A 26,034-nucleotide genomic window follows, 5' to 3' on the forward strand; every position below is an offset into this window, starting at 1 on the left:
ACTCTTTGCAACCCCATGAATCACAGCACCCCAGGCCTCCCTGTCCATCACCAACTCCCAGAATTCACTCAAACTCATGTCCATCGAGTTGGTGATGCCATCCAGCCATCTCATTCTCTCTCTTCCCCTTCTCCTCCTGCCCCCAGTCCCTCCCAGCATCAGGGTCTTTCCCAATGAGTCAACTCTTCACATGAGGTGGCCAAAGTATTGGAGTTTCAGCTTTAGCATCAGCCCTTCCAATGAACACCCAGGACTGATCTCCTTTAGAATGGACTGGTTGGATCTCCTTGCAGTCCAAGGGACTCCCAAGAGTCTTCTCTAATACCACAGTTCAAAAGCATCAATTCTTAGGCGCTCAGCTTTCTTCAGAGTCCAGCTCTCACATCCATACATGACCACTGGAAAAACCATAGCCTTGACTAGACAGACCTTGGTTGGCAAAGTAATGTCTCTGCTTTTTAATATGCTATCTGCTGCTGCTGCTGCTGCTGCTAAGTCACTTCAGTCTTGTCCGACTCTGTGTGACCCCATAGACGGAAGCCCACCAGGCTCCCCCTTCCCTGGGATTCTCCAGGCAAGAACACTGGAGTGGGTTGCCATTTCCTTCTCCAATGTGTGAAAGTGAAAAGTGAAAGTGAAGTCGCTCAGTCGTGTCCGACCCTTAGCGACCCCACGGACTGCAGCCTACCAGGCTCCTCCATGCTATCTAGGTTGGTCATAACTTTCCTTCCAAAGAGTAAGCGTCGTTTAATTTCATGGCTGCAGTCAGCATCCGCAGTGATTTTGGAGCCCCCCAAAATAGTCTGACACTGTTTCCACTGTTTCCCCATCTATCTCCCATGAAGTGATGGGACCAGATGCCATGATCTCAGTTTTCTGAATGTTGAGCTTTAAGCCAACTTTTTCACTCTCCTCTTTCACTTTCATCAAGAGTCTTTTTAGTTCCTCTTCACTTTCTGCCCTAAGTTTTTCTCTAAATTCTGTACTAATGATTATATAACAACAATGTATCTCACTTGAGGACATGTTTCTCCTTCTTAGCAGGGAACCATCTAACTAATCCTGTTATCTTGTGTGGGAGTGTGTCTGGTAAGACCTTTCTACTGTTAGTTCCTTTTTTTTTTTTTTTTTGCTTTTTTTCTACTGTTCGTTCTAATCTGGTTAATTTAAGATGTATGTTGTGGGAGTGGATCAGGTAAAGGTATATATGACCTTGATAAGACTAGCTAGTTGGGGCTCTCTCCATCCCCCTACTGATGTCTGCGTCAGAAGTTTTCTGTGTCCTTTCTTACTGTAATAAAATTTCTGCCACTCAAAAGCTTTGAGTAATCAAGCCTGGTCCCTGATCCTGAAGCTAAATCTTTTTCTTCAGAGATCACGGAACTGTCCACTGTAAGCTATCGTACACACCAATTTGATGACATTAATCAACACATCCAAGAAGCTTAAGAAATAACAACTTCTTTCATATCTGTTAGCATTTTATTTTTATATTTAACTTCTATGTGTGCCTGCTCAAGTACTTTTAAAAGTCAAACTCCATCTATATTCATCAAAAATATTGACCTGTAATTTTCTTTTTTTTTTTTGTAGTGTTTTTATATGGCTTTGGTGTCAGGGTAATGGTGGCCTCATAGAATGAATTTTGGAATGTTAGCGCCTCTTTAATTTTTTTTGGAATAGTTTGAGGGGATAGATATTAGTTCTTTTTTAATATTTTGTAGAATTCCCCAGTGAATCCCTCTGGTCTTGCATTGTTGCTTGCTGGGAGTTTTGGGTTTTTTTTAACAAATTCAATTTAACTTGTGATCAGTCTGTTCAAATTGTCTGTTTCTTCTTCACTCAGTCTTGTCAGGCTGTATGTTTCTAGAAATTTGTCCATTTCTCCTAGGTTGTCTATAATCATTAGCATATAACTGTTCACAGCATTATCTTTTGATTTTTTTGTTTCTCTGTGGCATTTGTTGTCATATCTCCTCCTTCATTTCTTATTTTATTTAGGGCCTCTCTTTTTTCTTCTTGGTGAGCCTGGATAAAGTTTTATAAATTTTGCTTATATTTTTCAAAAAACCCAATTCTGTATTTCATTGATATTTTCTATTTTACTATTTTATTTATTTCCTCTCTGATCTTTATTATTCCCTTCATTCTGCTGACTTTGGGCTTTATATTCTTCTTTTTCTAATTCTTTTAGGTGGTAGCTTAGATTGTTTACTTGATATTTTTCTTGTTTCTTTAGGAAAGCCTATATTGCTATAAACTTCCCTCTTAGAACTGCTTTTGATATAGCCCATTAATTTTGGAAAGTTGTGTTTCCATTTTGACTTGTCCTGAGGTATTTTCTGACTTCCTCTTTGATTTCATCATTATCCCATTCAATTTTTAGTAGCGTTTTGCTTAGGCTACATGTGTTTGTTCTTTTCCCATTTTTCTCCTTGTCGTCAATTTCTAGTTTCATATTGCTGTGGTCAGAAGAAAAACTTGATAAAATTCCTATCTTGTATTTGTTGAAGATTATTTTGTAACCTAGTATGTGATCTGTACTAAAGAATATTCCATGTGCATTTGAAAAGAATGTGCATTTTGCTGTTTTGGGATGTATTGTCCTACAGACATTAATTAAGTCCAACAGGCCTATTGTGTCGTTTAAGACCCCTTATTGATTTTCTATCTGGAATATCTGTCTATTGATGTCAGTGGGGTGTTACTATTATTGTACTATTGTCAATATCTGCTTTTATGTCTGTTAGTATTTGATTTGTATATTTAGACGTTATTGTATTGGGTATGTATATGTTAGCAAGTGTACTATCCTCTTCTTGTATTGATCCCTTTATCATTATACTTTTCTTTTTAACATTTTTTTTAAACTTAACTTTTAAAAATTGATGTGTAGGTGATTTACCATGTTGTGCCAATCTCCGCTGTACAGCAGAGTGACTCAGTTATACACAAACAGGATTTTTAAATATTCTTTTCCATTATGGTTTACCCATTATGGTTTCTATTGAAGCTAGTTCTCTGTGTTATACAGTAAGACCTTTTTTTAATCCATTCTCTATATAACAGCTTATATTTGTTAATTCCAAGTCCTTCCCTCCCTCACCTCTTTCCTCCTTGACAAATATAAGACTATTCTCTATGTCTGTGAGTCCTTTCTGTTTTGTCAAGTTCATTTTTGCCATATTTTAGATTCCACATATAAGGGATATCATATAGTATTTGTCTTTCTCTTTCTGAATTCTTCACTTAGTATGATCATTTCTAGCTCTATCCATGTTGCTGCAAGTGGTATATAATGCCCTTCTTTGTCTTTTGTTGTAGCCTTCCTTTTAAAGTTTTTGTCTGATACAAGTATTGTTACTCTTGCCTTCTCTTCTTTTCTATTTGCATGAAATATTTTTCTTATTCCTTCCCTTTCACTCTGTGTGTGTCTTTGGCCCTGAATGGAGTCTCTTATAAGCAGCATATTGAAGGGTCTTGTTTTGTTCCATCAGCCACTCAATGTCTTTCATCAGAGTATCAAACCAAATGCAACAATGTGTAAAAAGGTTCATGCACCATGGTCAAGTTGGGTTTATTCACAAAGGGTTACAGAGATGGTTCAACATATGCAAATCAGTCAATGTGACAAAACACATTAACAAAAGGAAAGATAAAAATCACACGATCTTCTCAAAAGACACATAAAAACACTGACAAAATTCTGCATCTATTCATGATAAAACTCTGATAAAAGTGGCTATATATCGCAATATAATAAAGGTCATTTATGAAAAACCCACAGCTAACATAATATCTAGTGGTGAAAAGCTGAGCCTTCCTGCTAAATTCAGGAAAAGAAAAGAATGCCCACTTTCATCACTTCTGTTTAATAGTTTTGGAAGTCCTAGCTACAGTAAAAAGATAAGAAATAGAAAGAAAACAATATTGTAAAGTAATTAGCCTCCAATTAAAAATAATAAATTAATTTAAAAAAAAGAAAAGAAATAAAACATCTAAATTGGAAAGGAAGATATAAAAATGTAACTATTTGCAGATGACATGATATTTCATCAGTTCAGTTCAGTTGCTCAGTCGTGTCCGACTCTTTGCGACCCCATGAATCACAGCATGCCAGGCCTCCCTGTCCATTACCAACTCCCGGAGTTCACTCAAGCTCATGTCCATCGAGTCGGTGATGCCATCCAGCCATGTCATTCTCTGTCGTCCCCGTCTCCTCCCACCCACAATCCTTCCTAGCATCAGATTCTTTTCCAGTGAGTCAACTCGTCGCATGAGGTGGCCAAAGTATTGGAGCTTCAGCTTCAGCATCAGTCATTCCAGTGAACACCCAGGATTGATCTCCTTTAGAATGGACTGGTTGGATCTCCTTGCAGTCCAAGGGACTCTCAAGAGTCTTCTCCAGCACCACAGTTCAAAAGCATCAATTCTTTGGCGATCAGCTTTCTTCACAGTCCAACTCTCACATCCATACATGACCACGGGAAAAACCATAGCCTTGACTAGACGGACCTTGGTTGGCAAAGTAATGTCTCTGCTTTTTAATATGCTATCTACGTTGGTCATAACTCTCCCTCCAGGAATAAGCGTCTTTTAATTTCATGGCTACAATCAGCATCTGCAGTGATTTTGGAGCCCCCAAAAATAAAGTCTGACGCTGTTTCCACTGTTTCCCCATCTATTTCCCATGAAGTGTTATTCCATAAATAACCCTAAAGGCTCTACCCAGAAACTTACAGCTGATAAATGATTTCAGTAAGGTTGCAGGATATAATACACAGAAATATATTGAATTTATATACACTAAAAATGAACTATCAGGAAGAGAAAGTACAAAACAATCCCTTTTAAAATTGCATCAACACTCCCCCGAAACACTAGGAATATATTTAATCAAGGAGATAAAAGGCCTATACTCTGAAAACTATAGAACATTAGTGAAGGAAACTGAATATAATACAAATAAATGGAAAAATATCCCATGCTCTTGGATTGGAAGAATTGATACGGTTAAAATGGTCATACCACCCAAAGCAATCTACAGATTTAATGCAACTTCTATCAAAATACCCATGACATTATTCATAGAAGTAAAACAAATAATTATAAAATTCATATGGTGCTTCAAAAGACCCTGAATTGCCAAAGCAATCTTGAGAGAAAAGAACAAACCTGGAAGTATAACCCTCCCAGACTTCAGTCTATACTACAAAGCTACAGTAATCAAAATGGCATATTATTGGCAGCAGAAAATAGACACATAGATGAACAGAACAGACTAGAAAGCCCAAAAATGAACTTGCACACCAGCTGTCAATTAACCTATGACAAAGGAAGCAAGAATATACAATGGATTGGCTGTTTAACAAGTGGTGCTGGGAAAACTGGAAAGCCACCTATAAAAGAGGGAGATTAGAACATTCTCTCATACAATATGCAAAAATAAACTAAAAATGGTTTAAAATCTAAAAGTAAGAATGGAAACCATAAAACTCAAGGAAGAAAACGTAGGCAGAATGGTGATGTAAATTGTAGCAGTATTTTCCTGGCTCAATCTCTTAAGGCAGAAGAAATAAAAGCAAAAATAAACAAATGGGGGAAAAACAAATGGTACTGTGCGGACAGGAAAGCAATATTGCTAACGTGCATCACTCCAAAGGCTAGTACAATGCCAGAATACTTTTTCATATTTTTTTTCCTATGCATTTATTTTGTTGTTGGTTTAGTCATTAAGTCATGTCTGACTCTTTGACACCATGGACTGTAGTCTGCCAGACTCCTCTGTCCATGGGATTCTCTAGGCAAGAATACTGGAGTGGGTTCCCATCTCCTTCTCCAGGGGATCCTCCCAACCCAGGAATCAAACCCAAGTCTCCTGCATTGCAGGCAGATTCTTTACTGACTGAGCTATGAGGGAAGCCCGTTTTCTATGAATAATCTCTTCATAAAAGCATGTACAAATCATTCAAAAGAGATTGACCTATCCTGGTTATAACCTTTTTTTTTTTTTTTTTGGCAAAGCAATGATTGTTATATTTGGGTTATAACATGTCTTATTAAAGGTATAACCCTCCCAGACTTCAGTATGTACTACAAAGCTACAGTGGTCAAAACAGCATATTATTGGCACAAGAATAGATACATAGATTAATTGGAACAGAATAGAAAGCCCAGAAATAAACCCACACACCTTGGTCAATTAACTATGACAAAGGAGGCAAGACTATACAGTGGATAAAAAAACTGGTTGTTCAACAAGTGGTGCGAGTAAAACTGGACAGCCACCTGTAAAAGAGTGATTCAGTTTGACAGATTTGCACTAAAGTGGCTTTTGACAAGAAAAGGGGTGTGTATATGTGTGGTCTCACTCTGTGTTATCACGGAATTTTGTTGTTGTTGTTATTTAGACACTAAGTCATGTCCAACTCTTGTGACTCTATGGACTGTAGCCATGCTCCTCTGTCCATAGGATTTTCCAGACAAAAATGGAGTGGGTTGCCATTTCCTTCTCCAGGGGATCTTCTGAATCCAGAGACTGAACCTATGTCTCCTGCATTGGCAGGTGAATTCTTTACCCCTGAGCCGCCTGGGAAGCCGATTAAAGAGTCTAGAAATTCCTAAATTTGAGGGTTCTTAACCCTTTCTGTATATTACAGTATCCTGTGGGACTTTTCAAAATACCCGTGCCTTGCTCCTAATACCCCTATTTCAGAGTCAATTAGTTGAGAACCACTGCTCGGTTGGAGGTAGATGTCAATAGAAAGTGTTACATGTGGTTGTGATTATTGTGAGCCTTTTCAGAGATCAATGATATTTCCAACTTTAATTTACATAGTCCCAGTTTTAGGAACCTCCTACAACTTTCTTCAGAGCATCTTTCATTTCTTTATTCCGGAGGCTATAGATCATGGGGTTGAAAAAGGGGGTCAAAACTGAGTAGAACAAAGTTGTGAACTTCTGCATGCCCTCTGCTTGTCCTGACCCTGGACTCACATATGTCATCATGACAGAACTATAGAACAGAAACACAACAGCCAGGTGTGAAGAGCAGGTGGAGAAGGCCTTCTTCCGGCCAGCCACTGAAGGCACCTGCATTACAACCCTCAGCACCAGGGTGTAGGATCCAGTAGTGTAGAAAAAGGTGGCAAAGATAAGGAGGGAGCTCATGGTACCACATATGAGAACAGTCCCTGGGACTGGGACACATGCTGAAGCCAGGGCCAACAGAGGACCCAGGTCACACAGAAAGTCATCAATCACATTTGGGCCACAAAATGGTAGCCGAGTAACAAGTATCACTGGGATCAGAAACCAGAGGAAACCGTACACCCAGCAAAAGATGACCAGGCTGCTACAGAACTTAGTAGTCATGACGGTGGGGTAGTGCAGAGGGCGGCAAATTGCCAGGAAACGGTCATAGGCCATGATGGAGAGAAATAAGCATTCTGTTGTGCCCAGTGAGAAGAAGAAGTACAACTGGAGGAGACACCGAGCAAAGGAGATGGTTTTGGTTTGGGAGAAGAAGTTGGCCAGCATATTGGGCACATCAGAGTTGACATAGCAGATCTCCAGGAAGGAGAAGTTGGCCAGCAGGAAGTACATTGGGGTGTGGAGCCGGTGGTCCCAGCGCACTGCACACACGATTGCCACATTTCCAAGGAGGGTCATGATGTAAGTTATAAAGAATATGGAAAAGAGGAAGATCTCTATTTCCCAGCGGCAAGGGAAGCCCAAGAGGAGGAACTCACTCACAACGTGGGAAATATTTCTGACCTTTGACATCATCATTTCTGTCCATTCTGTGAGGATTGGAGCAGAAATTACAAAGAGAATTATGTCTCCTGGTTCCTCCCCAGGAGATGAGCATATTTTCCTGAGCATAAGGGAGGGGACTAGATCAATAGTTTCTATTTTTGATTGGGCAGTCCAACAATACAGTTGTTGAGTGTACTCCTCTATATATGACTATTCGCTTTTAAACTATCAACAAAGCACTGTCAATAAATATAGTAAATATTGGTAAAGATTTTGAAAAAAAAGTGTTTTTAGAATTAAAATAAAAGTAGAATTTCAGATATTTACTTTCTGCATCTCTCATTGGGTTGCCTGGTGCACTGAACTTTGGAGAACATTGGTCTAGACAGTACAGATGGGTATCTGCATGCGTGCTAAGTCACTTTAGTCGTGTCTGACTCCACCAGGCTCCCCCGTCCATGGGATTCTCCAGGCAAGAACACTGGAGTGGGTCGCCATTTTCTTCCCCATAAGGGTGTCTGGCTAATGCTAAATTAATATACAAATTTTGACATGGGCAATTTAATTGTAAAAAACTAGAATTGACAGATTTACTGAACAAAAGAGTGTTATCAACTAAGTGCCTTAAAGGAGAGAACTTGAGGCTACCCCTCATACTGTGTTGCTGACACAGAGCGCAATGGTATAATCTCTTTTGCTCTAGGAACTCATGCAGGCTTAAATTCTTTGACTTTTTTGGGCAGTAACTTTATACTTTTGACTTCTATTGAATTTTTATTATACGAAAGTCCTTAAAGTTTTATTCACAGAACTTAAAACAAGAGTGGCCCCATTTAGTGGTTGTGTTATTGAGTTTTTGAAGTGAGGGAGGTTAATTACTGAATTTCACAAAGTGTTTCATTGAATGAGATCTTAAGACCTTCAAATATTAACTTCCATTTGTATTTTTATTCCCTGTGAATTTGATAAAATTTCTCATGATTTTCACCTGTGTGTTTGGTTAGAATATGTAGAACATTAAAAATTGCTTTTTTAGAGAACTTAAAACTTTTTCTAGGTTAACACATATTATTCTAAACAATTGGGAATAGATGGCTAAGCTCAAAACAGATAAACAGCACAAAAATGGTGAAAATGACTTTGTATCTGAAAAACTTTCTGGCATAATAAACAAATCTGGCATTAATAAACAAAGGGCTTATTTAAAATTTTAAAAGTAGCTTTTAAAACTGATGCCCTTGTTCAGTTTCAGTTTTTAAAACATTTTCTTCCTTTCTTTAGCATTCTTCAGAGACACCAATAGTGATTTTGAAATCACATCTGTAAATTCTTTCTGTACCCAGGGATATAATTTGCTTAGGTCTGAAAATATAAGTTTATTTAAAATTATTAAGTGCTATTTTACTTTATTTTCTTGTCAGTTCTCTTTTATACATTTTTCTTCTTTCTTTTGAAAGGAGATCAATCCTTAGAGCTGTCCATATTCTAATTTAGATTGATTGTCCTTGATGTTTTCTCTCCAGAGGGCAGCAGATGGCCTAGTCTTTTTCTTTCATCTCATAAACTTGCAAACAAGGAGACCACAATGCTATAGGCTGGTATGGAAAGACGTTCTTGTTTAGTGAGCTTTAGTGAAAAGCTCACTAAATTTCTCATAGAAAAACATCCCTTGCTTTTAATCACTTTATTTCACTTGTTTCTCTGTTTCTTTCTCTCTCTTCATTTCTTTTTTTCTTAGAATTACTTCTAAGATGACAAGATGACCTGAGATTTTTGTTGCTGGAAAATTTAAGAACTGTCTACAATACAGTCTTATATAGTTTCAGTATGTGGATAATAAAGGAAAATATTTCTTAACATATTTTTATTAAAACATTTTAGAATAATAGCATTAACTTTTTGATTGCTATCCATCATGAACCTTAGTTCATTTTCTATCAACTGCCACTTTGTTAGCATAAACTGAGTGTGCTAGCTACAGTCTTTTCAGGCTTAGCTCCTAAATTTAGCTTTATAAGCTAATCACTAAACTAAAGAATTTAAAAATTCAATACAAGTTTGCTTAGTGTCTACTGCATTCTTGTATACTAAGCAAGGGGTGTTTTGGAACATATATTTATATTCATTCATGGTGCAATACTGTTTTCAGTAAAATTAAGAGGCACTTTAAGTTAATATAAGTTTCAGTGTAAATTGTGGTAGTTAAATCTATAACTCCACATTTCCAGATAAAGGTCACTCATTTAAATATGAAATACATAATTTTGATTTTTCAGATTAACAAAAATGAATAATCATGATACCAGAGTTGATAAAGGTGCAATGAAATGACACTTAGAAAAACTGTTGGAGAGTATATTAACTTGTACATGTTTTTTCTGGCTGGCAATTTAGAAATACTCAGAGCTTTTAAAGCATTTATACCCATTAAATAAGAATTAGAGGTGTAGAAAAAATTCATACAGTGCATAAGAATTTTTAGGAATCATGTTAAAATACAGATTCTGACTCAGAAGGAGTGGACGGGGTTTGGGATTCTAAATTTCTAATAAGTAATAAGGTAATGTTAATTCTTTGAGTAGTAAAAATTTATAAAGTCCTCCATACTTTATAGAGTTCTTTGCGTAGCAAGAGTTTATGTAGTTCTTTATATATACTTCTTTAGAAAAAGTAAATAATACTGAGTAAAAGTAAAAAATTTCTGGAAAAAATGAAATTAATAGTGGTAAGTTTTTCAAGATCAGATGACAGGTTGCATACTTTTCTTAGTTATACATGTCTGTGTTTCTTAAAATTTCTATAAATAACATACATTACTTTTATAAACTTAAAAGACAAACATTAAAAATTATTATTCTTGAAGGCACTTTTCTGAATCTTCCACTTACCCTAACCAATTTTTGTGACCTTTGCTATTTCTGGAATGTTACAAGTTGCTAGGAAGCCCATTATTTATGTCATATGTGACTTACCATGCAGGATATAATTTCTCACTTTCTTGCTACTTGGGTTTAAAGTCAATGAAGTAAGTCTCTGTGCCAAGGTTGAGGAGAAAGGGAAGAGTGCCAGCGGGGCATCCTAAAGGCTGTATTTTACTTTAAGTGGCCAATGCCATTTCATAAACCTAGGACACGGATTAGAAGTTAAGTTTAAAAAAATCAAATGCAACATCATGAGAAATGATAGCCATTAGCTTCTGGAGAGAATTCGTGTTATTAGTCTTTTCCCATTTGAAGGAAGCATACCTTATCCTCAATCAGGTAATACTTTTCTTCCTTGAGAAAGAAAGAAAAAAAAAACAGGAAAATGATACCATTTTCCATTTTGGGTTTTAATTTTCTTCAAAATTTTAAGGAGAATATTGTAGTTTAGAATAAAAGTCAAAAAAATCATGATGATATTAGACAGGATTAAATAAAGGCAATATACTTATTTTTCTTTTCTTTCACCTTTACAGTTGATAAAATTGAATGTAATGGTTTCTTTTTCAACCAGACAGGTAGAAAGATACTTTCTCCAACTCACATTTCCACTGTCAAAATATAACACATATTTTTCTCTGTCCCATGTTCATGAATATGCCCTTTGTTGAAGGAATTGATTCAGGCACTTACTAGAATAAGAAACAGTGTCTGCAGATAAGCCTTTCCTCTGCTCTTCACTTCCCTTGGATCTCAGAGTTCTCTCCCTTGTGTTTTCACTTCCAGAGCATTTGGGGAAATATTTTTCTGTTTTTTGGAAGTTGAAAAAGATGTGTTTCCCCTGCTCCCCATCCAGCAGTAGTAAGGATGAAAGCTTGAATTTTCCACTTGTCCCCAGTGAAACTGTTGCTGGGCCAAAGCCAGTTTCCCTAAAGGGGCTCTTTGCTGAGATTCCCTCAGCTGGGATGGTCATTACCCCAGGGACTCATCTTTTGTTAAGGTTGTTTCAAACATCTGATACTCCTTTTCTCATAATGGACCAATGATTCCACTCTATCAGTTGATGCTATGCATTTGCCATATAATTTTGAGCTTCTTTGATTAAAGGGACAGTTATTTTTTTATTTTTTAACTCATTACATGGGTTCAAAAGCCTATCCATGCCTGTAGCTACCCTTGTACTTTGGCATACAAATATAGCAGTTAATATTTACTGAAGACTTGTTACATGTCAGGCAGTAAGATGAGTAAATTTATGAGTAATTTCATTTAATCCCTTCCCAATCTGATAGGTTAGATATACTATTATTTTTACTTATAGGGAAGCTATTGAAGCTTATGTTAATTAAATAATTTGTAACATTTAATAAATGGGGATGACAATATCTGAATTCAGTTCTCTCTGAGAGTGAAGCCTGAGTTCTTAAATAGTAAACTATTTACCTTCCATCTTTACCTGTCAAAGATGGGAAACAATTGCTATTGATATCTTATGCTAGATACTGTGACAAATTCTTATATTTAACTCATTTTATTTAATCCTTACAACACCCTGTGTGCTGGGTATCACTGTTGCAATTTTTTAAAATTCTGATTATCAAGGTAACTTGTGTTTAAACAAAAATTTGGAAGAGTCAGAAAAATTAAGGGAGCTAAAAAATTACTCACAATTTTTTCAAGCACAGATAATTCAAGTTAAAACTTGGCTTATTCCCTCTGGTCTTTTTTGTTGTAAAAATTTATACATATGAGGTCATACAGCACTTAGTATTCTGCTTACATTTATAGCCTGCATTTTTCCATGTAAGTAAAACTCTCTTAAATACTATTAAAGCTGCATAATACTGAGTGTTGTTTTAATATCATTTCCCTAGGGTTTTTAGGCTATTTAAAATGTTCTGGTCTTAAAATAATGCAATAAAAATCACTGGGCTTAAATTTTTGTTTAATATTAGAACATTTCCCTAGAGTAGACTACTTAAAGGAAAATTACAATGTCAAAAATATATATATATAATTCTCAGAAGTAGACTTGTTAGATTAGATATATTCTCAGAAGTAGACTTGCTAGATAAGATGGTAGTTCTATTTTTAACTTTTTGAGTAACCTTCATACTGTTTTCCATAATGGCATACCAATTTACACTCTTACCAAGAGTGGACAAAGGTCCCTTTTTCTACATCTTTAATAAGCAATTGTTATCTCTTGTCTTTTTTGATGCTAGCCATTCTAACAGGTGTGAGGTGATATCTCATTGTGGTTTTGATTTATATTTCTCTATGATTAGTGATTTTGAGTAACTTTTCATGTACCTGTTGGCCATTCATAAATCTTTGGGAAAATGCCTATTCAGCTTCTTTGTCCAGTTTTTAATTGGATTGTTTGTTTTTTCCTCTTGAGTTCATGAGTTCTTTATACATTTTGGATATTAACCCCTTATGGAGACCCCAGTTCAATTTCTGGGTCAGCAAGATCTGCTGGAGAAGGGATAGGCTATCCACTCCAGTATTCTTGGGCTTCCGTGTGGCTCAGCTGGTAAAGAATCCATCCGCATTGCAGAAGACCTGGGTTGGGAAGATCCCCTGGAGAAGGGAAATGCTACCCAATCCAGTATTCTGGCCTGGAGAATTCCATGGACTGTATAGTCCGTCGGGTCGCAAAGAATTGGACACGACTGAGCAACTTTCACTCACTATCAGATACATGGTTTGCAAATATTTTTTCCCATTCCATAGGTTGTCTTTTCATTTTGTTGATTGCTACTTTTGTTGTGCAGAAACTTTTAAGTCTGATATCATACCTCATGTTTGTCTTTGATTTTGTTGCTTATACTTTAGGTGTCATAGCTGAAAAGTCATTGCCAAGATCCATGTCAAGAAGCTTTTGTTTTCTTCTAGGGTTTTTATGGCTTCAGGACTTATGTTTAAATATTCAATCCATTTTTAGTTAATCTTTGTGATAAGTGTAGGATAGGGGTCTAGTTTCATTCTTTTATATGTGACTATCCAATTTTCTCAAATTTTTGTTGAAGAGATTGCCTTTTTTCCACTGAGCATTCTTGACTCCCTTGTCAAATATTAAATGGCAACCCACTCCAGTATTCTTACCTGGAGAATCCCATGGATGGAGGAGCCTGGTGGGCTACAGTCCATGGGGTTGCAAAGAGTTGGACACAACTGAGTGACTTCACTCACTCACTCACTCACTCATGGATTTATTTCTGGATTCTCCATGCTGTTCTGTTGGTCAATGTGTTTGTTTTTAATGCCAATATTGTACTCTTTTGATTACTATAGCTTTGCAATATAGTTTCAAATCAGGAAGTTTGATGCCTCCAGCTGTGTTCTTCCTTCTTAAGACTGCTTTGGTGCCTTTTGTGGTTCCATACAAGTTTTAGAATTGATTTTTCTATTTCTGTGAAAAGTACCATTGGAATTTTGAGAGATTTCATTGAGTCTGCAAATTGGCCTCCCAAGTGGCTCAGTGGTAAAGAACCTACCTGCCAAAGCAGAAGAAACAGAAGATGCAGGTTTGATCTCTGTGTCAGGAAGATCCCCTGGAGAAGGCAATGGCAACCCATTCCAGTATTCTTGTCTGGATGATCCCATGGACAGAGGAGCCTATGGTCTATGGGGCTGCAAAGAGTCAGACATGACTGAGCACACATGCCTTGGTTGAATAGATTGCTCTGGTGAGTATGAACATTTCAACAATATTACTTCTTCTGATCCATGAACATGGACCCATGGAATATTTTTCTATTTACTTGTGCCTTCTTCAATTTCTTTCATCATTATCTTATATTGATACATCAGTCTTTATTAAGAAGCCAAAAATAATTGAACAGCTGTGGTACCATGATATTCTTTTACCCTAAAAATCAACAACCAGATGCCAGTCACCAAAAGATGAGAAAAAGGAAGAAAGAAGAAGGGGTGCTGGTTATGGAATATGTGACCCCTTTCCATTGTTCATGTATTTATAATTTATCTGTTGTGATAACAGTTAAAAAACAAGTTACTTTCAAGTTTGTGATGCTCACAGGGAAATTGATCTGACCAAACTGTATCCATTCTCATCTAGAGCAGTTGTTCTCAGAAGAACTTTACTATAGATAAAGTGAAGCTTTTTTAGGATCAGAATATTCCTCAACAAGTCTGAGATGTCACAGGAATATACTTCCAGTAAGTCAGAGATTGTGCATCCAAATTGCTTTCTTTTCAAGACTCATTAAAAAAAATTTTTGTGTACCCTAGAGGGCAATCAGGACATCTCCCAGTGTTTCTTTTGTGTGGGTCCTCAGGAGAAAGAAAACACATTAAGGGGAGGGGAGAAAAAAGGGATGGATTTTCCTTAAATAATAATCCTGTCAAAGCCAGAAGTGATTGAATGCTAGGAATGTATGCCTTCTTCTGCAGACAGGACCCTTGAATTCTAGTGGAGGTTGGACATACCTCATCAGAGTGAGTGTGAATGAATCCCTCCTTTTATTCTGTCTTCCACACAACAGATTGATATTATTTATGTATTAAATGAATGAATAGATGTCTTGAGGTGGTCAGTTAATTGAGAATTTCAGTGCATGGTATTTTATCAGTGCAAGGTGGCCAGATGGGGCAAGGCCCTAGGGTTTTTTTCTTTGATAAAATTACCGTGAAAATGAACATTTCTCTTTGAAATAATCCTAACATACAGGGAAATCCACTATGGAAAAATTTTTCAAATGTCTCAGACTTCAGGTTTTATTGTCTTAAAAGTTCCTAAACCAGTTTTAGTCATTTGCATTGTGAATAACTCCTTGAAAGATCTCATTATTTAATATCTCCTCTGATTGTATAATTATTCTCCTAGTAGTAGAATTTCCACATGATTACTTTCTATGCCATAGATCCCCTCCAAATTCATTCCATCATTCCAAGTGCTTCCCACCCTTTCCAAATCACCTTGCTGTTTTTACTTGTAATCATATCCAGGCCACAATCACCTCAGTGATCAGTATTGTATTATTGTAGCACCATGTCCTGTCTATTGTCACCTTTATTAAAAGTGCTCATTCAAGTGAATGCTGAAAAAGATGAAAAGGTTCGGGTTGGAGGAGAGGAGGGTGGTCCATGTTACTAGCTCTTATTCATTCTAGATTGGAAAGGGAGGGAAGCCAAGAGGGAATGAAGGAAGAATCCTATAGCAGGCAGAGGAGGGAACAGACTTCCTGAATACTCTGTCTTTCTTTAACTATCAAATATTTTAAAAACCTGGATTATTTGAAGCTGTTCTCTGGGTGAAGAAAGCTTTATCAATCCAGACTAAAGGGATGCAACTCCAGTTCTACTCTCCTAGCTTTAACATATACAAGGCAGTAAAGGATAAAGTTATGCCTGGACTTCTAAACTTTAACTAAAATGGAAATTTTCCTCATAGTGGTTTTTTTCAAGCAACCCATAAATGTCTGTTTAACAAATCTGTAGCTGAACCGCTTTGTGGAAGGTACTAAAAGAATAATGACCAATAGGTTGCGGATCAGAGAAACAGAAGCATTGTATAGATAATTATCAAAAGGGGTTTAATTCAAAAGGTAAGGAATTATTAAAGTGATTATTTCAGTGAGCAAATTTCATGCGCTATTTGGGAATTCGAGTATATTTTTGAGAGATTCATTCTGAGTTATATATGATGCGATTTTAAGGCATTTTTTCCATTATAAGTTAACACCATAGAAGTGCATTGAACTCATATAATTTGTTAGATTGAATACTCAGAGATAAGAATGTGTATGGAAGCTATATTTTAGGTTCAAACAGATACTTTTAAAGGAAGAATCAGATCAACGGGCTCATGTTTTGCTTATGATAACTAGGGCAATAAGTGGAGCTCACACTAAACATTTATTTACTCTAGGCTAGGTGCTTTAAGAATATGTTACATTTAATGTTTCATTAATTTCCATGGTGGATATTGTTACTCTGATTTTTAAAAATTTATTTATTTTTACTTGGAGGATAAATTTTCAATATTGTGCTAGTTTCTCCCATATATCAACATGAATCAGCCATAGGGGACATATGTCCCCTCCCTCCTGAAATTTCCTCCCACCTACCACCCCATTCCACCCCCTCTAGGTTGTCACAGAGCACCAGGTTTGAGCTCCCTGTGTCATACAACAAATTCCCACTGGCTATCTATTTTACATATGGTAATGTGCATGTTTAGTCAAGGCAATGGTTTTTCCCGTGGTCATGTATGGATGTGAGAGTTGGACTGTGAAGAAGGCTAACCGCCAAAGAATCGATGCTTTTAAACTGTGGTGTTGGAGAAGACTCTTGAGAGTCCCTTATACTGCAAGGAGATCCAACCAGTCCATTCTAGAGGAGATCAATCCTGGATGTTCATTGGAGGGACTGATGCTAAAGCTGAAACTGCAATACTTTGGCCACCTCATGCGACGAGTTGACTCACTGGAAAAGACTGTGATGCTGGGAAAGGTTGGGGGTGGGAGGAGAAGGGGACGACGGAGAATGAGATGGCTGGATGGCATCACCGACTCTGTGGACATGAGTTTGAGTGAACTCCGGGAGTTGGTGATGGACAGGGAGGCCTGGCGTGCTGTGATTCATGGGGTCGCGGAGAGTCGGACACGACTGAGCAACTGAACTGAACTGAACTGAACTGAATGTGCATGTTTCAGTGCTACTCTCTCAATTTGTCCTACCATCTCCTTCACCCGTTGTGTTCATAAGTCTGTTCTCTATGTCTGTGTCTGTATTGCTGCCCTGAAAATAGGTTCATCAGTACCATCTTTCTAATTCCATATACATCCATCAATATATGATATTTGCTTTATGATTTACTTCACTCTGTATAATAGGCTCTAGGTTCACCCACTTCATTAGAATTGACTCAAATGCAATTTATGGCTAAGTAATACTTTGGCCACCTCATGCGAAGAGTTGACTTACTGGAAAAGACTCTGATGCTGGGAGGGATTGGGGGCAGGAGGAGAGGGGACAACAGAGAATGAGATGGCTGGATGGCATCACCGACTCGATGGACATGAGTTTGAGTGAACTCCGGGAGTTGGTGATGGACAGGGAGGCCTGGCGTGCTGTGATTCATGGGGTCGCAAAGAGTCGGACACAACTGAGTGACTGAACCAAACTGAACTGAACTGAATAGTCCATTGTCTGCACGCTCAGAGCCGGCATCACGTCATTGTAGGGGACTGGAATGCAAAAGTAGGAAGTCAAGAAACACCTGGAGTAACAGGCAAATTTGGCCTTGGAGCATGGAATGAAGCAGGGCAAAGGCTAATAGAGTTTTGCCAAGAGAACGCACTGGTCATAGCAAACACCCTCTTTCAACAACACAAGAGAAGACTCTACACATGGACATCACCAGATGGTCAACACCGAAATCAGATTGATTATATTCTCTGCACCCAAAGATGGAGAAGCTCTATACAGTTAGTAAAAGCAAGACCAGGAGCTGACTATGGCTCAGATCATGAACTCCTTATTGCCAAATTCAGACTTAAATTGAAGAAAATAGGGAAAACCACTAGACCATTCAGATATGACCTCAATCAAATCCCTTATGATTATACAGTGGAAGTGAGAAATAGATTTAAGGGACTAGATCTGATAGAGTGCCTGGTGAACTATGGACGGAGGTTCGTGACATTGTACAGGAGACAGGGACCAAGACCATCCCCATGGAAAAGAAATGCAAAAAGGCAAAATGGCTGTCTGAGGAGGTCTTACAAATAGCTGTAAAAAGAAGAGAAGCGAAAAGCAAAGGAGAAAAGGAAAGATAGGCATCTGAATGCAGAGTTCCAAAGAATAGCAAGGAGAGATAAGAAAGCCTTCCTCAGTGATCAGTGCAAAGAATTAGAGGAAAACAACAGAATAGGAAAGACAAGAGATCTCTTCAAGAAAATTAGAGATACCAAGGGAACATTTCATGCCAAGATGGGTTCGATAAAGGACAGAAATGGTATGGACCTAACAGAAGCAGAAGATATTAAGAAGAGGTGGCAAGAATACACAGAACTGTACAAAAAAGATATTCACGACCATAATCACGATGGTGTGATCACTGACCTAGAGCCAGACATCTTGGAATGTGAAGTCAAGTGGGCCTTAGAGAGCATCACTATGAACAAAGCTAGTGGAGGTGATGGAATTCAAGTTGAGCTATTTCAACACCTGAAAGATGATGCTGTGAAAGTGCTGCACTCAATATGCCAGCAAATTTGGAAAACTCAGCAGTGGCCACAGGACTGGAAAAGGTCAGTCTTCATTCCAATCCCAAAGAAAGGCAATGCCAAAGAGTGCTCAAACTACCGCACAGTTTCACTCATCTCACATGCTAGTAAAGTCATGCTCAAAATTCTCCAAGCCAAGCTTCAGCAATACGTGAACCGTGAACGTCACGTTCACGTGATGTTCAAGCTGGTTTTAGAAAAGGCAGAGGCAGCAGAGATCAAATTGCCAACATCCGCTGGATCATGGAAAAAGCAAGAGAGTTCCAGAAAAACATCTATTTCTGCTTCATTGATTATGCCAAAGCCTTTGACTGTGTGGATCACAACAAACTGTGGAAAATTCTGAAAGAGATAGGAGTACCCAACCACCTGACCTGCCTCTTGAGAAACCTGTATGCAGGTCAGGAAGCAACGGTTAGAATTGACCATGGAACAACAGACTGGTTCCACATAGGAAAAGGAGTACGTCAAGGATGTATATTGTCACCTTGCTTATTTAACTTATTTGCAGAGTTCATCATGAGGAACGCTGGGCTGGAAGAAGCACAAGCTGGAATCAAGTTTTCTGGGAGGAATATTAATAACCTCAGATATGCAGATGACACCACCCTTATGGCAGAAAGTGAAGAGGAACTCAAAAGCCTCTTGATGAATGTGAAATAGGAGAGTGAAAAAGTTGGCTTAAAGCTCAACATTCAGAAAACTGAGATCATGGCATCTGGTCCCATCACTTCATGGGAAATAGATGGAAAAACAGTGGAAACAGTGTCAGACTTTATTTTTTTGGGCGCCAAAATCACTGCAGATGCTGACTGCAGCCATGAAATTAAAAGACGCTTATTCCTGGAAGGAGAGTTATGACCAACCTAGATAGCATATTAAAAGCAGAGACATTACTTTGCCAACCAATGTCCATCTAGTCAAGGCTATGGTTTTTCTGGTGGTCATGTATGGATGTGAGAGTTGGACTGTGAAGAAAGCTGATTGCCGAAGAATTGATGCTTTTGGACTGTGGTGTTAGAGAAGACTCTTGGGAGTCACTTAGACTGCAAGGAGATCCAACCAGTCCATTCTCAAGGAGATCAGTCCTGGGTATTCATTGGAATGACTGATGCTGAAGCTGAAGCTCCAATACTTTGACCACCTCATGGGAAGAGTTGACTCACTGGAAAAGACTCTGATACTGGGAGGGATTGGGGGCAGGAGGAGAATGGGACGGCAGAGAGGAGATGGCTGGATGGCATCACCAACTTGATGGACGTGAGTTTGAGTGAACTCCGGGAGTTGGTGATGGACAGGGAGGCCTGGCATGCTATAATTCATGGGGTCACAAAGAGTCGGAAACAACTGAGCGACTGAACTGAATAGTCCATTGTATATATAGGATTAATCTCCAAAATATACAAAGCAGCTCATGCAGTTCAATACCAGAAAAACAAACAACCCAATCAAAAAGTGAGCAGAAGACCTAAACAGACATTTCTCCAAAGAAGATATACAGATGGCTAATACACATATGAAAAGATGTTCAACATCACTTATTAATAGAGAAATGCACATGAAAACTACAATAAGGTATCACCTAACCGCAGTCAGATTGACCATCATCAAAAAATCTACAAACATTAAATCCTGGAGAGAGTGTGAAGAAAAGGGAACTCTCTTGCATTGTTAATGGGAATGTAATTTGATACATGGAGAACAGTATGGAGATTCTTTAAATAACTAGGAATAAAAATAACTACCATAAGACCCAAGAATCCCACCACTGAGCATATACTTTGAGGAAACCGCAACTGAAAAAGACATATGTACCCCAGTGTTCATCGCAACACTATTTACAGTAATACATGGAAGCAACCTAGATATTACTCTGATTTTGCAGATGCAGATATTGAAGCAGAGAGAGAGAAAGAGAGAGTCACTTGTCCCAGGTTATAAATACTGTTTTTAAAAGATCCAGGACTTCATTATAGCCCTCTTGAATTCTGATTCTTTATTCTTTTTTTAAAATTAAACTGTGATACAACTTACATTGCCTTCTTAAACAGTCACTCTGACTTTGCACTTCGGAAGCATTAAAATGTTGAGCCCTTCCTTTATTTATTATTATTGTTTTTAAACTAAACCCTATGTATTTAAAATGAAAATTGAGGGAAAATAGTATAAATTAATAAGGAAAGAAAAATAAGTGGATTGAAAATCTATTCTAACTAAAAGCTAAAGTATATGATATGATTTTTAAAAATAGTAGACTAGCAAATTTTGCAAATGGAACTGAAAGTGCATAGCAAATGTGAATGAAGGGCACTCCACAGAGGATAATTGGAATTAAATTAAAACAATTTAAATATTTTAAAGCACATGCTATATTCCTTAATTTAGACTGGGAATTGTTGAATTAACCTCCAGTTATTTATGAGCTCTCTTTCATTTTATATCCCTGTGCTTCCCTGGTGGCTCAGTCGGTAAAGAAACAGTGTAATGCAGGAGACCTGGGTTCATTCCCTGGGTTGGGAAGATCCCCTGGAGGAGGGCATGGCAATCCCCTCCAGTGTTCTTGCCTGGAGAATCCCTAAGGACAGAGGAGCCTGTTAGGCTGCAGTCCATGGGGTTGCAAAGAGTTGGACATAACTGACCGATTAAGCACAGCACAGCCTCTAACTTAGTAGTGTAACCTCCATATTTTGCTTTCTTTGTTGTCAATTCATAGCTTCTGAAAAACCTCTAGGTTCAAACTTTCACTTATATACCCATATAAGTGAAAGTGAAAGTTGCTCAGTCGTGTCCGACTCTTTGTGACCCCATGGACTGTAGTCCATGGAATTCTCCAGGCCAGAATACTGGAGTGGATAGCCTAAACCTTCTCCAGAGGATCTTCCTGATCCAGGAATTGAACCGGGGTCTCCTGCATTACAGGCAGATTTGTTAACAACTGAGCTATCATGGAAGTCCGTACTTATATAACATAACAGTACTTTTTAAAGCAAGGTGTACTTTTCACATCAGAATCAATTGGGAATATAAGTTTTTTAAAAATGGAAACATAAATAAATTAGTGTATTTATTTGATTTACCAAGAGTCTATAGTATTTTAGTTAAATAGGGAGGAGAGCTTATGGACCTTGTAGTGATTATCAAAACGATAGATAATCCACGTCCAGCTTAATGGTAGCAGTGACAGTTAATGACTACATTTCTGAAGCTTATTAGTGCTACTTGAGTTAAACAAAGGTGGCCAGTTAAGGTGTTTAATGATTCATTTCTATCTCTATTTTTCTTACAGGCTAAAATTGGAAGAAAATGTTCTAGAAGAACTATTTAAAGTGAAGTAATATTTAAGTAATATTATCAATGGTGCTATTCTGTTTTATATCAATGTTATTTTGAGAAAAATTATTCATATTGACTAAATACTGATATTCCAGTTTATTCTCTACTTATAATGCCACTTACTTCCAATGAGAAATTGAGGCATGAAAAACTGAATAAAACAGACCCTTAACATGCACTTCTGTTTATGTCTGTGCACATTACAGGTTAGAGGAAAATGCATGTTTTGCATAACAAGAGTGTCACTGCTCCCTTTCATGAATTCGTCCTGCTGGGTTTCTTGTGTAGCCAAGAAATAGAGATTCTCCTTTTTGTTTTATTCTCCATCATCTACCTCTTGACCTTGTTGGGCAGCAGTGCTATTATCTGTGCTGTGTGGTGGGACCAGCAACGCCACACTCCCATGTATATTTTATTGGCCAACTTCTCATTCCCGGAGATCTGCTACATCCATTCCAATGTGCCCAGCATGTTGTTCAACTTCCTATCCAAGACCAAGACCATCTCCTATCATGGCTGTATCCTACAGTTCCACATCTTCCTCTCTCTTTGTGCCACAGAACTCTTCTTCCTGGCCCTTATGGCATTTGACAGGTATGTTGCCATCTGCCGTCCATTGCACTACCCAACCATAATGACCAGGAAAGTCTGTGGAACCCTTGTGTCTGCTTCCTGGGTGGGTGGATTCTTATGGTTAGTTACACCTGCTGCTCTTATCTCCCAAGTTCCGTTCTGTGGTTCAAATGTCATTGATCACTCCCTCTGTGATCTTGGGGCGATGCTGGCCATATCATGTGTCCCTGTCCCCAGGACAGCTCTGACTTGCAGCACTTTCAGTGCTGGGGTCACATTCGTCACTTGGTTCCGCACTCTTGTGTCCTGCGCTCTGGGACTTCGAGCTGTGGCTCAGGTCCCCAAAGGCTCACGTGGGAGAAGAGCTTCTCCACACGCACCTCCCACCTGACAGTTGTGTTCCTTCTCACGGCTCAGTCTCAATGCTGTGTGTAAGCCCAGGGGAGCCGGTCAGCCGGGGCTGCAGAAGTTCCTGACCATGTTGTGCTCAAGTGCAACTCCACTTTTAAATCCTCTGATCTGCAGCGTCAGGAATGAGGAGATGAAGGTTGCTCTGAAGAAAATTATGGGTAAACTTTAGAAATAACTCCTGAATGGGACACTTTGGTGAGCTAAAGTTCCTTTTCAGGACTGTTGTAAAGACTCAAGGAAAACTATACTTAAAAGTAATAAATGTTACTAGATCTAAAATAAATATTTCCAGAGGAGAATTTCTTAAAATTCAAAGTCTTTTCTATTATTTACTGATTGAGTGACTAGTTATTTATCTGTTTTCCTAATTTTAACTGGAGAAGACCAAGTTAAATCATATCCCCATTAAAGAGTGTTTGAGATTGAGTGAGTTAATATATGAAAACATTTGTAACAGTGCTTGGCACTCAATAAATATTTTATTATAATGTTGGTAATATATTATTATCAATAAAAATTGTACCAAAATTTATCCTTATTTATTGTTGCCAAGTATGAGTTTCAGCAGTTTCTTTTTTCCCAAACTTAAAAAATTATTATTTTTATTATTAAAGTATAGTTGATATGCAGTTTTATATTATTTTAGCTATACAAAGCAGTAATTCAATATTTTTATAGATAATGCTCAATTTAAAGTTATTGTAAAATAGCAACTATAGTTGCCTACGTTGTGCAATATGTCTTTGAAGCTTATTTATTTAATACATAATTGTTGGTATCTCTTAATCTCCTGTTGTGCCTGTCTGCCCTTCCTTCTCTCTATACTGGTAACCACTAGTTTGTTCTCTGTATCTGTGAGTCTGTTTCTGTTTTGTTATATTCATTTGCTTGTTTTTAGATTCCACATATAGGTGATAACATACAGTATTTGTCTCTCTCTGTCTGACTTATTAGACTGAGCATAATATCCTCCAGTCCATCCATGTTGTAGCAAATGGCAGGATTTCATTATTTTTTATGGTTGAGTAATATTCCATTAGGGAATCCCAGGTGGCTCAGTGCTAAAGGATCTTCCTGACAATGCAGGAGAAGTAGGAGATGCAGGCTGAGTGCCTGGGTTGGGAAAATCCCTTGGAGGAGGAAATGGCAACCCACTCCAATATTCTTGCCTGGAGAATCCTACAGACAGAGGAGCTTGGTGGGCTACAGTCCATAGGGTTGCAAAGAGTCAGACATGATTGATTGAACAAGCAGCATGAACACATTTTAGGTATATGTATATTCAGTGTTCTTGCATGGAGAATCCCAGGGACGGGGAAGCCTGGTGGGTTGCTGTCTGTGGGGTTGCACAGAGTCGGACACGACTGAAGCGACTTAGCAGCAGCAGTAGCATACATAGAATATTCATCTTCTTTATCCATTCATCTGTTGATAGACACTAAGGTTGCTTCCACATTTTGGCTACTGAAAAAATGCTGCTATGAACATTGGGTTGCGTATATCTTTTCTAATTAACATTTTCTTTTTCATCAAATATATACCAAGGAATGGAATTGTTGAAAGAGGAGAGTGAAAAAGTTGGCTTAAAGCTCAACATTCAGAAAACTGAGATCATGGCATCTGGTCCCATCACTTCATGGGAAATAGATGGCAAAACAGTGTCAGACTTTATTTTTTTGGGCGCCAAAATCACTGCAGATGCTGATTGCAGCCATGAAATTAAAAGACACTTATTCCTTGGAAGGAAAGTTATGACCAACCTAGATAGCATATTAAAAAACAGAGACATTACTTTGCCAACCAAGGTCCATCTAGTCAAGGCTATGGTTTTTCCCGTGGTCATGTATGGATGTGAGAGTTGGACTGTGAAGAAAGCTGATTGCCGAAGAATTGATGCTTTTGCACTGTGGTGTTGGAGAAGACTCTTGGGAGTCCCTTGGACTGCAAGGAGATCCAACCAGTCCATTCTAAAGGAGATCAGTCCTGGGTGTTCGTTGGAATGACTGATGCTGAAGCTGAAGCTCCAATACTTTGGCCATCTCATGCGACGAGTTGACTCACTGGAAAAGACTCTGATGCTGGGAGGGATTGGGGGCAGGAGGAGAAGGGGACGACAGAGGATGAGATGGCTGGATGGCATCACCGATTCGATGGACCTGAGTTTGAGTGAACTCCGGGAGTTGGTGATGGACAGGGAGGCCTGGTGTGCTGCCATTCATGGGGCCGCAGAGTCGGACAGGACTGAGCGACTGAACTGAACTGAACTGAACTGAACTGATGGTAGTTCTACTTTTTGTCAAAGTGTTTTCCAAATTTGTTGCACCAATTTACGTTCCCACCAACAGCACACAAATGTTCTTTTTGTCTATATGTTTGCCAACATTTTTGTTTCTAGACTTTTTGATGATGGCCATGTTGTTAAGCGTGAAAAGATGTCTCATTTGTGTTTTTGATTTGCCTTTCTCTGATGATTAGTGGTGCTGAGTACCTTTTCATCTGCCTGTTGGCCACCTAGATATCGTCTTGGAAAAATGACTATTCATGTCTTCTGTCCATTTTTAATCAGGTTGATGTTTTTTGAAATTGAGTTGTATGAGCTGTTTATATATTTTGGATTTTAATTGCTTTGTTGGTCTTAATCATTTGCAAATATTTTCTACCATACAGTAGGTTGTGTTTATCTTTTGTCAATGGTTTCCTTTGCTATACAAAAGTTTTATCTTTTATTAGGTCCTATTTATTTATTTTTGCTTTTGTTTCCTTTGCTGTAAGTCACAGAT

General features: G+C 38.1%; 1 protein-coding gene and 3 pseudogenes across 3 annotated transcripts in view; 1 reads left to right on the forward strand and 3 right to left on the reverse strand.

The window, feature by feature from the left end:
• LOC148776647 (olfactory receptor 11G2-like) overlaps nucleotides 1-26,034 on the reverse strand; it is a 71,797-nt pseudogene that overhangs the window by 33,810 nt on the left and 11,953 nt on the right. The window lies entirely within an intron of this gene.
• Nucleotides 1-26,034, reverse strand: part of LOC148776648 (olfactory receptor 11G2-like) — a 58,137-nt pseudogene that overhangs the window by 20,140 nt on the left and 11,963 nt on the right. The window lies entirely within an intron of this gene.
• Nucleotides 6,847-7,791, reverse strand: LOC129542140 (olfactory receptor 11H6-like). Its single transcript, XM_055404216.2, has one exon. It carries the CDS (start codon nucleotides 7,789-7,791, stop codon nucleotides 6,847-6,849), a length of 945 nt encoding a protein of 314 aa, XP_055260191.2.
• LOC148776650 (olfactory receptor 11G2-like) lies at nucleotides 22,488-23,423 on the forward strand (annotated as a pseudogene).

Source organism: Moschus berezovskii, chromosome 9 (assembly GCF_049115385.1).
Source record: "Moschus berezovskii isolate FMDL1 chromosome 9, NW_MosBer_1.0, whole genome shotgun sequence".
Classification (NCBI taxonomy): domain Eukaryota; kingdom Metazoa; phylum Chordata; class Mammalia; order Artiodactyla; family Moschidae; genus Moschus; species Moschus berezovskii.

Coding starts and splice junctions, on each gene's coding strand:
- LOC129542140 (XM_055404216.2), bottom strand. CDS start 7,791: ATGATGATGTCAAAGGTCAGAAATATTTCCCACGTTGTGAGTGAGTTC.